The following is a 12,381-nucleotide window of genomic DNA, read 5'->3' on the forward strand; positions in this document are numbered from 1 at the left end:
CGAAGAAACGGAGTGAGAATTCAGACAGTGGGATATTATAAGATTTGAGAACTTTGGGGAGGGTGCTGGAGAGAAACAGGTAACGTCTCAGTCTAGTGAACTACGCCTTGCTGCCATTATACTGAACCCCAAACTAATCCTGCCTACTTTGCATTCAGCTCTTGTGACTGAGTCAAAGTGTAAATATTCTGAAGAAAATGATTGTTTTCCTTTTAAGTATGTGTTCTTGAAAGGTTTGCTGCTTTCTTAATTGGGACTAAATCATTCCTGAGAGTCAAAATGTTTTCCAAAGGAACAGATCTCTAACATGGCATTTACTAAAAAACATTGAGAAAATGTCTTTCAATAATGAAATCTGCTTTGCAGGAAAATATCCAGTAATTGACCACTCTGTAAAGTGGGCTATGTCTGCATAAAATGACACCTTTTCCTCAGCACCTTTTGTTTTATGGGAACAGGAGGCTGGTGCAAGCCTTCTGAAATTGCTTATAATCTCGGTGATTTAACAACTACTTTGCACCTTGAAAATGGGAGAGGAAGGAAAAAGAAAAACCCAGAAAGTTCTTACTTCCAATCTCATTAACCTAGAAAAGTTGGTTCTATATGCACACCTGGTAGGCATAGAAACAAAATTGAAATGCAAGCAAGCCAATCAGAAGGTTACTTAAATTAAATTTGGAATAGATTTGCTCTAACCGTCTGGTTCTACTCCATTAGGTCTTAGAAAAACTTTAATTTAGGGGGAGGGAGTGGGCAAGAGGGAGAAAGGGAACTATACTTTTTAAAAAATGATTCTTACAATAAGAGGGCAATTAGTTGGGATTTGGCATTTTTTGCATGTATCAGATTTTTATTTGAATAATGCTGAACTTTGTGGACTTTGAGAGTCAAAACAGTTCTTTGAACATTAAACTTCTTAGCATTCAAGAACTTTCTTCACTGTCTGGTCTCTTATCCCTTCATTCCAGGTTTATTACAAAAGCTGCCTATGCAGTCTCTCTACTTCTAGCCTCTTTACCAGTCTTCCTGGGCCCTTAAATCTTTCTGCATAACACTGAGATAGATTTTTCTAAGCCCTGATTTTCAAGAGTCTTCCCTGTTGCCTGTGGTTTAGAGTCTGAATCCAGCCACCTGGTGTCCAGGGTTCTCTGCTCCCTGGCCACAGACTGCCCCCTGCTTTCTTACCACCTCTCTGATGGGAGCTCCGCTGCAGCCAGCTAATTCGCTCATTCTCTATGCAAGGCCTTGGCTCTGCTACCTTCCTGCCTTTGCTTATGCTGTTTTCTCACTCCCTCCCTCCAAAACCTTCCAACTCTGGAGCCTCCATACATCTCGTATTTACCATCTAGTCTGTATCTTGGCAGCTAATCATATGTAGCCTTGAATAGTGGACTCTTCTGGCATTTACATCTTCTCTTTTCCAAGATATTTTAAATTCCTTTATGTCAGGGTTTGCTGATGTTATACCCATGGTATCCTCCATAGCATCTAGAGCAAAGGTAAGTATGTAATAGATACAAAATGTATATTTTGATGGGTCGATCTGTCCACCTATGAGGTGGGAGTTATATGGAATTTTATGTTTGGTGTTTCAACTTCTGTTTTTGCAAAGACTAGGAAAGTAATCGATTTATGAATTCACTTGATACTGAAAACTTAACAAACCACCTGTCAGCCTGGTTTTTTTAAATTAAATTATTTCAAATACACTTCATTTTTTTCCCTCTAAGTGCAGCCAGGAGTGAGATAAGTGAACAGTTTCATCTTTCCATTGGATTCTGTGGGGGATTGAGGAAACTTTGATTAGATCATGAAATCTGTATGTGACACATCTTCAAAAAGGAGGCTGTCATATAGATGGCACAATAGAGAGGCATAAATCTGCAGCAAATAATGTGCTTGGAGAAAGGATTCCAGATTTTCAGAAGAGAAAGCTAGAAAAAAAAAATATTTGCTTATACATAGATGGGTTTATGGGAATAAAAGCCCTCAAATAGCCAATGAGTAAATGCCAGGGAGTAAAAGCTTTCAAAACTTAGTCCTAGAAAGTTAAACCATAAATTTGTTAACTTTTTTTCCCCTTCAGCTTGAGCCTTTTTTTCTCTACCAAATAGTACTTTTTTTTTTTCCTTCCACCACCTTGTCTTCTAAATAAACTAAGGGGGGTTATCCTGTAATCCGCGTCATGGAAACTAGTCAGGGTTAGACAATCTCACAAGTTTCTTCCAGCTTGAATATTTGTGTTTCTGGGGTTCCACTGCGTCCCATCTTCACAGTGACAGAATGGCTGTGGATGTGCTTGTAGCATCAAAACGGTTCGGTGTTTGGTTCACAAAGTTACTATGAACCAAGCTTGATTGTAGCTGCATGAGCAGGGGCAGACAGAAAGAGCAAAAAAATTGGCTCAGTCTGTTTCTAAAACCCCCAGCCCATAAATCCTCTCGAGGAGGATATCAAATATTGAGTATTACATCATTAGAAAAAGCATTTGTGAGCTAGAAGGATCTCAGGAAGTCAAGCAGCCGATGGAGGCAGCTGTCTTTAGAAATCAATCATTTCAAGGGTTCCATGAATAGCATGAAGTACCATCCAATAATCACTTTTAACTGTCTGTACAAACCTCTTAGGATTTTTGAAACTATTAAGATTTGAAGATTACAGTACTTGTTTCTTGAGAAGGGGCAGGTCGGGGGAAAAAATTAAGTCTTGGATCTCATCTCCTAACCATTTTTGTTGTCGTTGTTCATCCTTTGCATAATGCAGCTTACTTTTTTGTTACAGTGTTTGCATTGAAACGGAATCATCATTGTCCAGGAACAAACGTGGTCTTTTAATATTATTTGGGAGAACAGCAGGACTTCAGTGAGTTGGTAGCAGTACAATAGCTCACTTAGGCTACTGCAGCCGAGCTGTAGACATGTTAATTAATATATTTCTCTGACACCTAGGTGATTGAAATAGCAATTAAAGAGTAATTAAAATGTTTACTTCTTGTAGGAATGTCAACTAAGATGTGGAATATAGCAATTACCTATGACGGATTAGAGGAAGACGATGAGGCCTTTGAAGTAATTCTGAACTCCCCTGTGAATGCAGTTCTTGGCACCAAGACAAAAGCTGCAGTGAAAATTTTGGACTCAAAAGGAGGTATTCTTTTGATCCTCATCTTGAAATCAGGAGCGGTCCTGGCGCATAGCTGCTTGCTTTCAACAGCCAATGTGCTTGATAACGCCTTCAAATCAAAATGCTTAATTTCTTGTCAAGAAAGCAACCTCAGTCATATTGTAGGTCCTTTATTCTGGTTTCTGCTTCATATGGTTTTCCTCCCGCTAAGAGCTAGCGTTTGAGAAAAGCAACAAGTCAGTGGCATAGTTGGTTTCGTTTTTTTTTTCCCTACCCGTTTGTTGTTCTCACCAAGGGGGAAACAACATTGGTGAGAATCTATCGACAATTATTTTCCCCCAGCATTTGTGGGGCTGTAATTATCTTCCTCTGTTGAAGAGAGCTCTTAATGCCTCAAATCTGAGCCCCCACTGTAGTGTGACCAGGAAAATTCTGAGAGGAAGGAATGGAGAAAAATAGATGTGAAAGATACAGCTGGCTGGGGGATTCGAGAGCAGCTGGAGAATATTAATGAATAACCTCGGGTTGTGGAGCCAAGTAGGTCCTGGATGATATATGCAAAAGAACAACCTGTGAACTAAATAAAATAAAACCAAGCACAGTCCTTGGTGCTCTGATTTTTTTTTTCCTGCCAAAGACTTTCTACTTAGGTGTCTATTTAGCATTTGACGAGTGTCCAGTTACCATGTGTGGACTTAGACCTATGAGGTTACACCTGCCGTACCCGTGGTACTTTTTCCCCACCTGAAATCCACTCCCACCTTTTCTCTTTCTCATCCTGTAATAAAGATAACCACTATCCCCTTTCCTTTATAATACTCATATTTCAACAGTGTCTTCCCCCACCACCTTTAAGGCCAAATTCATTCCTTTTTCAGTAGACTTTTCTGGTCACAGTTAGTACATAAAATATATGAAAATACACACTTTACACATGAAGTACAAAATGTCCACACGAGGGTCGTGGGTTGAGATATTTGTCATACTAACTGGAAATGTTTCCAATAGAAGTCCCTCCGTTAAGATTTCCTGGATCTTTGTTCTGTAACAGTTGAATGCTAATTTTTATAACTGTTACTTGATTTCACTTCTTCAAACAATTCCAGTTTCTACCTGTAGGAGACTGGGGAAAGGATGAACACTTTGAAGTGTTTATAGAATGATACTTGATCAGTGAATAAATCTGAGGAATGCTGTGACATGAAGAAAAGTGAGGCAGTTTCCCCAGTATATGGTATGATTAGAAAATTATGACAATGGTTTTCATCTGTGGTTTGTGAAATCAATTTCATGACTTTATAATCACCCTGTAGAGGTGCAGAAGGGCACAGCTCTCCTGCGTGGAAACTGATGAAGAGTAAAGGAGTTTCTGGCAAATGGCAAAAAGGCAACATCTGGTGGGAAAACCATCCATCTAAGTTTAATGACAAGTGCTGCAGGGGCTGTGTCGATGTGATCACTTATCTGTTTGTGTACAATGAACTGACCTGCCATCTTTCATGCCTCCAGGACAGTGTCATCCTTCATATTCCTTCAACCCAAACAAGCACAATGCAAGGGAGAAGGGCATTTGGCACCCGCTGTCCCCAGGGTCTTCCTCATCCACCACTTCTGGTTCCTTTCATCTGGAAAGAAGACCCCTTCCATCTTCCAAGCGGCCAGCAGTCACTAGGGGAGACACCGGGCAGGGCTTTGATTCAGCAGATCCGTCTCGTATGAAGCTTAGGACCCAAGGGAATGGCAAAACAGTGAGGATGGGGAACTTCTGGGATGTGGTGTGTGGAGTACATTGTAAAACAATAAAAAAAAATTAATAAGTGTTCTGAAACACTGAAGAAGCTGATTTGCATAATGAAGGGGAGCCATGATTCATTTCACAAGTATGCAATTCCCCCCCTTTTTTAAAGATTTTGTTTTTAAGTAATCTCTACATCCAACATGGAGCTTGAACTTACAGCCCTGAGATCAAGAGTCTCATGTTCCAGGCAGCCCGGGTGGCTCAGCGGTTTAGCGCCACCTTCAGCTCAGGGCCTGATCCTGGAGACCCAGGATCGAGTCCCATGTCGGGCTCCCTGCATGGAGCCTGCTTCTCCCTCTGCCTCTCTCTCTCTCTCTCTCTCTCTCTGTGTGTGTGTGTGTGTGTCTCTCAGTAATAAATAAATTAAATTAAAAAAAAAAAAAGACGGGGATCCCTGGGTGGCGCAGCGGTTTGGCGCCTGCCTTTGGCCCAGGGCGCGATCCTGGAGGCCCGGGATCGAATCCCACGTCGGGCTCCCGGTGCATGGAGCCTGCTTCTCCCTCTGCCTATGTCTCTGCCTCTCTCTCTCTCTCTGTGGGACTATCATAAATAAATTTTTAAAAAAATAAAATAAAAATAAAAATTAAAAAAAAAAAAGAATCTCCTGCTCCACCAACTAAACCAACCAGGTGCCCCAAGGCAGTGCCTTTTGTATACAGATATCATAATGCTGCCCACTTCCTTAATCTGTACTAATTGAGGTGATAGATATACTGACCCATCCATGTGATTTCTGCTTTGGTTCCTTTTGTGATCAAAGCAGGGAATAACCAGTGACCCTGGAACAGAATGAGATTAAGTGATCTATTTGAGTGTGGCAACTGCGGCTTTGACCTTTATTATTAGCACAGGATTCTAATTGGCACACACTCATGAGTGTATGTGTGTGTGTGTTTTCTTGGACCTCTGTGTACTATAGATATATCAAAATAAAGAAGTCTTTTCTCTATAACTGAAACTTTGAATGTATGAGTCAATACTGGTAAGTGGTGATTGGGTCCAGTGATTTTAAAAATTCTAATGATTTGGGCATGTAAAGTCTTAGGACATAAAACATATGTTTTAACATTTTTTTAGACACAAGATCTTACTGAAAGGGTTTTACCCTGTTGCTAGTTATTATTCAAGCCAATTTTGCTCATATGTTGTATTTTGTTGATTTCAGGTTCTTCCATCCTCTGTTTATAGAAATGGAACCGACATCATCTATCATGTAAGTGTAATCTGAGAAACTTGCTAAATTTCTTGTATTTGTGTATGCATAATAGTCAGTGAAACTATTTTTTAATGTCTTCCATATTTATGTATTTCTCTTAAAGGCCTGTTTTGACATTTGCTTCTGAGGCTTGGGTGTTCAGAAAGAAAACCTTTTATCTTTCTGCTTTAGCCCAATTTTTTGATTGTTCATTTTTCCAGCAAACGTTTTTGTTTGCTACCTGGCTATTTGCTTTCTCTTTATTGGTGTTTTCTGGTTTCCTCAAGTATCATGGAATGGTTTCCCAGAAGCTGGAGGGAGACAGTTCTCCGTCTCGCAAAAGGAAGGCCAAAGTAGCCATCACCAGTCAGCCACAAAAGACAAGCCAAGTGGCAGTGCTGCCTCAAGCAGATAAGATGGAATCCACAAGTGACTCACACTTCTCCAGACAGGTAGGAAAATCTCTTTACTTCCTATTCATCTTACAACAGGCTATTTGCTGGGCCACAAAACAGCCTGCAGGCTTGGGGATTCTTTGCTGAACACAAAGGCTACCCAACAAATGAAGACAAATGAAGGAGGTGAGTGAGCGACTCAGCTTCTTTACGTCAAATCTGCAATCCCTCTCCTTCCCATAGGACCGATTGCCCTCAATTCCAAAGGACTGCACACCGGAATTAAAGGGACTTCTCCACTTCCACGAAAGCCTCCGGAAGCTGTACAAGTGTGATGGAATTACCTGGAAAGCCTGGAGCCCCCAAACCGAGGTGGGACACAGGATGAGCCGCAAAGTATCTTTGTGCGATGCTCTGCGATAAGCCAAGGGACGGGAAATGATCTGACTACTCATGCTAGGTCTACCTGCCTTGGAAGGTGAAGAGGCAAACAGGCCTGAGTGGTATTTTACGAATCACAAACCACGATCGTTAATCGATGCAGTTTAAGAAGGTCATCAAAATGTTAAAAGTGCAAAATGAAACAGTGTCAATTTTAGTAGTGTTTTCTGTGAAAAGCCATCACATTTCTCAAGGTGTAGCATTGAGATAACGGCTGACCTCCTTTCTGGTGCCAGAACCACTCTAGTCAAGCCGGGGGGACACATAGGACTCCTTATGCTGAGAGCAGATTCTAGATTTTAAAGACTATTCTGATGTGAACATGCACAACTGTATTTCAGGAGGTGGAAGGTGAAGCCTGCCCAGCTGGGTGGCACCATCATTCAGGCTACTGCCACTCTTTGGTCACAGAGCAGAAGGGCACCTGGAGCACTGCTGCCCGAGCTTGCAAGGAACAGTAAGAAACCCTATTTCACCTTAATTAGTGTTTTCTTCCCTCCTGTCTCTTTTCTCACCCAGCTGCAGGGTCACTTCATTCATTCATTCAAGTGCTAAGTGTCTGATATCTACTTGGTTTGGTTTCAGGAACCCTAGGAGAGTTCTGTAGTCCAGAATGGATCTGAGATTGAGCTTAATAGTATATTTTGATGTATCTCTTTATGTGACAACTGTGCCATTGCTGAAATTCTATTTTTTTAGCTTCTCCTGATCTTTTGAAGAAAGGCAGGAGCTTTTCCAAGTCAGTAGCACTGCAGGTTTTGTCTTCTTTTTTTTTTTTTAATTAAGTAGGGATTCCTGCCCACTAATCTGAAAATACATAGCAATGAAAGGTCCTAAGGTATCAGACCTATGACAGTGTAAGAGACATTGATGGTTATGAAACCAGACAAGTTGGACAAAGGGTCAGTGGATAATGGAACACTTAGTGAAGGATGACTTGTGATCAAATAATGACAACAAAAATTTATCTAGCCTGGAAGGACTTTAAAGATGCATAAATACTTATCCCTGATACCACCCCTGCTTTTTGCCCACCTATAGGCATATAACTCTAACACTATAGTCACCTATAGTATATAACTCTCCAGAACAATGCAATTAGACTAAGATCCCCCATGGTTGGAAATTGAGACTAAAGAAGTCTCTAGTGAATAGCAGTCAGATCTTGCACTTTATCAAATTCAAAAATTTATGCTCATCTAAAAACACTGTAGAGAGTGAAAGAGCAGGGCACCTGTGGGGCTCAGTGGTTGAGCGTCTGCCTTCAGCTCAGGGCATGATCCTGCGGTCCTGGGATCGAGTGCCGCATAGGGCTTCCCTCAGGGAGCCTGCTTCTCCCTCTGCCTATGTCTCTGCCTCTCACCCTGTGTCTCTCATGAATAAATAAATAGAATCGTTATTAAAAAGAAAGTGAAAGAGCACACCACATTTGGGAAAGCTAATCTCCAGTTGTCCATCTGATCTAGGTCTCAAATAGAGAAAATACAAACGCTTCCTATAAATCAATAACAAAAAGACAACCTGATTTAAAAAATAGCAAAGCGGGGATGCCTGGGTGGCTCAGAGTTTGAGCATCTGCCTTTGGCTCAGGTTGTGATCCTGGAGACCTGGGATCAAGTCCCACGTCGGGCTCCCTGCATGGAGTCTGCTTCTCCCTCTGCCTATGTCTCTGCCTCTCTCTCTCTCTCTCTCTCTGTGTCTTTCATAAATAAATTTAAAAATCTAAAACAAATAGCAAAGGTCTTGAAGATTTCATCAGAAAAGATATATAATTGGTCGATAAGTGCATGAAAAGATGTACCACCAGGGAAGTGTGAATGAAAACCACAATGAAATACCACTTCAGACTCACTATAAAATCACAAAGACTGACGTTACCAAATGCTGCAGAGCAAATGGAGTTCTCATGTTTGCTGGTGGAAGTGAAAATGGTACAACCACTTTGTAGTGCCATTGGGCAGTTTCTTATAAAGTTATGTGCATTTTCCTATGACCTAACATCTCTCCTCCTAGGTATTTACCCAAGAGAAATAAAAATATATTGCTAGAGGAGCACCTAGGTAGTGCAGTTGGAGGAGCATGTTACTCTTGATCTTGGGGTTATGAGTTTGAGCCCCAAGTTGGGAGTAGAGATTACTTAAATAGATAAAACTTAACCAAAAAATATGCACTAAAAATACATTTACAAGAATTCATAGCAACTTTTTAAATAATAATAGTTTGCATCATTTGTCTTTTTGTTGAGGGTTCTTTATATTTTCTCCATCAACAAGGAAACACATTTTCTTGACAATTTATTTTATAAATGATAAAATGGAATGAACTACTAAAACTTCCAACCATGTGAATAAATCTCAAAAACATGTAGAGAGGAAGCAAGCCAACATAAAAGAGTACATATTATATGATTTCATTTATATGAATAGGAAAAGCTAATTTGTTAGTTGGTGTTAGAAATAAAAAAAAAACAATTATCTCTGGGAGGGATTGTAGGGTGACTAAAAAGCACAAGGTAAATTCTAGAATAATGGAGATGTTCTATGTCTTGCTCTGGTCTTACATGGATATACACAATTGTCAAAATTCATTGAATTGAATACTTAAAAATTTATGCATTTTACTGTATGTAAAATATAACTAGATTTTTATTTTTTAGAAGATTTATTTATTTATTTATTTACTTATTTATTTATTTGAGAGAGAGAGAGAGAGCATGCAAGAGCAGGGTGGGGAGGAACAGAGGGAGAGGGAGAGAGAATCTTAAACAGACTCTGTGCTGACTATGGAGCCCAACACAGGGCTTGATCTCACAACCATAAGATCACCACCTGAGCTGAAACCAAGAGTTGGGCACTTAACTGACCATGCCACCCAAGCACCCAATAACTAGATTTTTATAAAGCTAATAAATATTTTAAAAGTTTGGGGCATCAGGGTGGTTCAGTCGGTTAAGCATCTGTCTCTGGCTCAGGTCATGACCCCAAGGTCCTGTGATCAAGCCCTGCATCAGGCTCCCTGCTCAGTGGGGAGTCTGCTTCTCCCTCTTCATCTGCCCCTCTCCTCTACTTGTGCTCACTCAAGTGCGCTTTCTCAAATGAGTAAATAAAACCTTTAGAAAAATATATTTTAAGTCTTTTAAAAAACTGGTCAAATCTACCACCCTTTTTTTACTGATGTATTTCATATCTTAAGTATAAATAAGAGTCTATAGAGGTTAATAGGTGTCTTTCAGGTTTTTGTTGATGAGCAGGTGATATAAAATAAGTTAAACTATTTTTTAAGATTTTATAAATAATTATTATTTAAATACATATGTTCCCATAATGCTGTATGTTAAGGAACAATGAAGACATTCTTCCAAATTACTGGGTGTCCTACTTTTATTTAAAATTTGCCTTGATGCATTGATAGCTCAGGTAGGAATAGCAGTATAGATTTTTTTTCTCCTTGAGGAAAGAGCTCTGGTGCAGAATGAAAAGCTCTCTGATGTAGCAAGAAGACTGCAATATATTATGAAGAGGAGAGTATGGTTTCTATGCTGACAAAAGAAGGGGAGTACAGAAGTGCAGGTATACTGTAGCCAAGGTTACTATAATCAAACTGCCACTGGGATTTGTTGGTAAAATACAGATGAACAGAGCAACAGAACTTCAGACCTTAAGTTTGAAGGTAGCCTTATTGTTCGTCTTCCAGTGGTATTAAATGACAGTGCAAGTAACTCTTCTGGCCTCTAATGAAGCTTTAACTGGTTGGTTCTTCATGTTATGAGAAAAGTAAAGACAACGTGTATTAAGTGGTATCTTTCCATCCATTCATCAATGTTGGCATAAGGTCACCAAGTATCTTTTCTTAGAAGGGCTGTTCTTTACTCTGATATTATGATCTTATAGCCTTTTGAGAAATGACTCAAAACTCATGTCTTTTTAAAAAAAAAAAAAAAAAAACTCATGTCTTTTGAAATAATGGCAATTTTTATAGTAGTATTGATATCTTCAGGGTGACCAACCTGCATTAGTCCCCCAATATATTTTTTATTTTATTGATCCATCTAATTGCAGCTGGGTTTTAATAGTGAGTACAAAGAGTAGGAAGACTAGTTATATATCTATTAATCTCATCATAAATCTGTTAATATTATACAATTCACTCATCCCAGTAATAAACTTGAGGCCCAAATTAATTTAAAAGTCTAGCTACTTCCTCTTGCATTTGACCTGAGATGTCATCTGCAACTTGGCTTTAAGCGCGTTTATATGCTGACCCTTTTACAGAAGGCTGACCTAGTTCGACGTGCCTCCCTGCCAATAACACCTTCTGAGTATATTACACTGTATGGTTTACAGAATTCTTTCACATACCACGTATACTGGCTTATTTGATCCTTCCATCACTTCTGTGAGGGAATCAGGTATTATTATCTACATTCTTCAGATAAAAGAGATTTGAGGAAGCAAGATCACTTGCTTGTGGCTCTAAGCAAGTAAGTGGAAGCGACAGGACTTCATTTTCTATGATACTCTCCAAAATAGCTCCATAACGATCTGTGACGAGCACACCTATGTTAATTTTGTGTTGAACTAACTTAAAGTAGGTTTCAAAACTATGTATTAGTATTTTGTATCTTTCACATCAAAGACATATTATGATTTTTATTAAATTATAGGACCTAAGTGTCTTTTGGATTGAAATCAAAGTAACCTTTCAGAGCAAACCCAAGGTATAATCAGGTTCTCTGTTTATAAATTCATTCATTCAACAAATATTTGTTTGGACAATTAATGTACTGGAAATGTCTAGACCAGCCTGTGTCTTAAAGTATTATCCCCCAGTACTGGCCCCACAACTAAATCATTCTTCATTCATCAATGAGCTTCAGAGAAATTGACACCATCTCTCTCCAGATGCAGCTGTCCTGTGTGGTGTCTTTCAACCCTGCATTTTACATCAGTAACATGTCATATAATTCTGACAATTCCTTCCCACATCTTCTCACAAAGCTCTGTTAAGAATGTAGAAGTCACTGGGGCACCTGGGTGGCTCAGTTGGTTGAGCATCAGACTCTTGGTTTAGGCTCTGGTCGCGATCTCAGGGTCGTGATCTCAGGGTCAAGAGATTGGACCCTGCATGAGGCCACTGATCAATGGGGAGTCTCCTTGAGATTCTCTCTCTCCTTCTGTCCCTTGCCCTGCTGTCTCTCTATCTATAAATCAATCAATCAATCAATCAATCAATCAGTCTTAAAGAAAAAGGAATGCAAAAGTTGCTGAATTTAAATGGCAGCATTTACCTTTTGTTAAGTTGATGTCTTACGATAGATCCAATTAAGAAGCTCTCTGGACCTAAATGTAAATAATGTGATTTACAAGCCATATTTGTTAATTGCATATGTAAGAAATATACTATTTCGTATTTAGAAATAGTATAAATGG

The 12,381-nt window shown here is 39.5% G+C and overlaps 1 protein-coding gene across 5 annotated transcripts in view; it reads left to right on the plus strand.

The window, feature by feature from the left end:
- The window catches only part of FREM1 (FRAS1 related extracellular matrix 1), a 168,896-nt gene that overhangs the window by 146,189 nt on the left and 10,326 nt on the right, over positions 1 to 12,381 (plus strand). For all 5 annotated transcript variants that reach the window (XM_041761803.1, XM_041761804.1, XM_041761806.1 and 2 more), the window contains 6 exons: positions 2,998 to 3,147; positions 4,633 to 4,871; positions 6,087 to 6,134; positions 6,404 to 6,568; positions 6,755 to 6,883; positions 7,294 to 7,409. In XM_041761803.1, the coding sequence (XP_041617737.1) occupies positions 2,998 to 3,147; positions 4,633 to 4,871; positions 6,087 to 6,134; positions 6,404 to 6,568; positions 6,755 to 6,883; positions 7,294 to 7,409 (847 nt within the window). The remainder of the gene's footprint in view (positions 1 to 2,997; positions 3,148 to 4,632; positions 4,872 to 6,086; positions 6,135 to 6,403; positions 6,569 to 6,754; positions 6,884 to 7,293; positions 7,410 to 12,381) is intronic.

The sequence above is a fragment of the Vulpes lagopus genome, chromosome 7 (genome assembly GCF_018345385.1).
Source record: "Vulpes lagopus strain Blue_001 chromosome 7, ASM1834538v1, whole genome shotgun sequence".
Lineage (NCBI taxonomy): Eukaryota > Metazoa > Chordata > Mammalia > Carnivora > Canidae > Vulpes > Vulpes lagopus.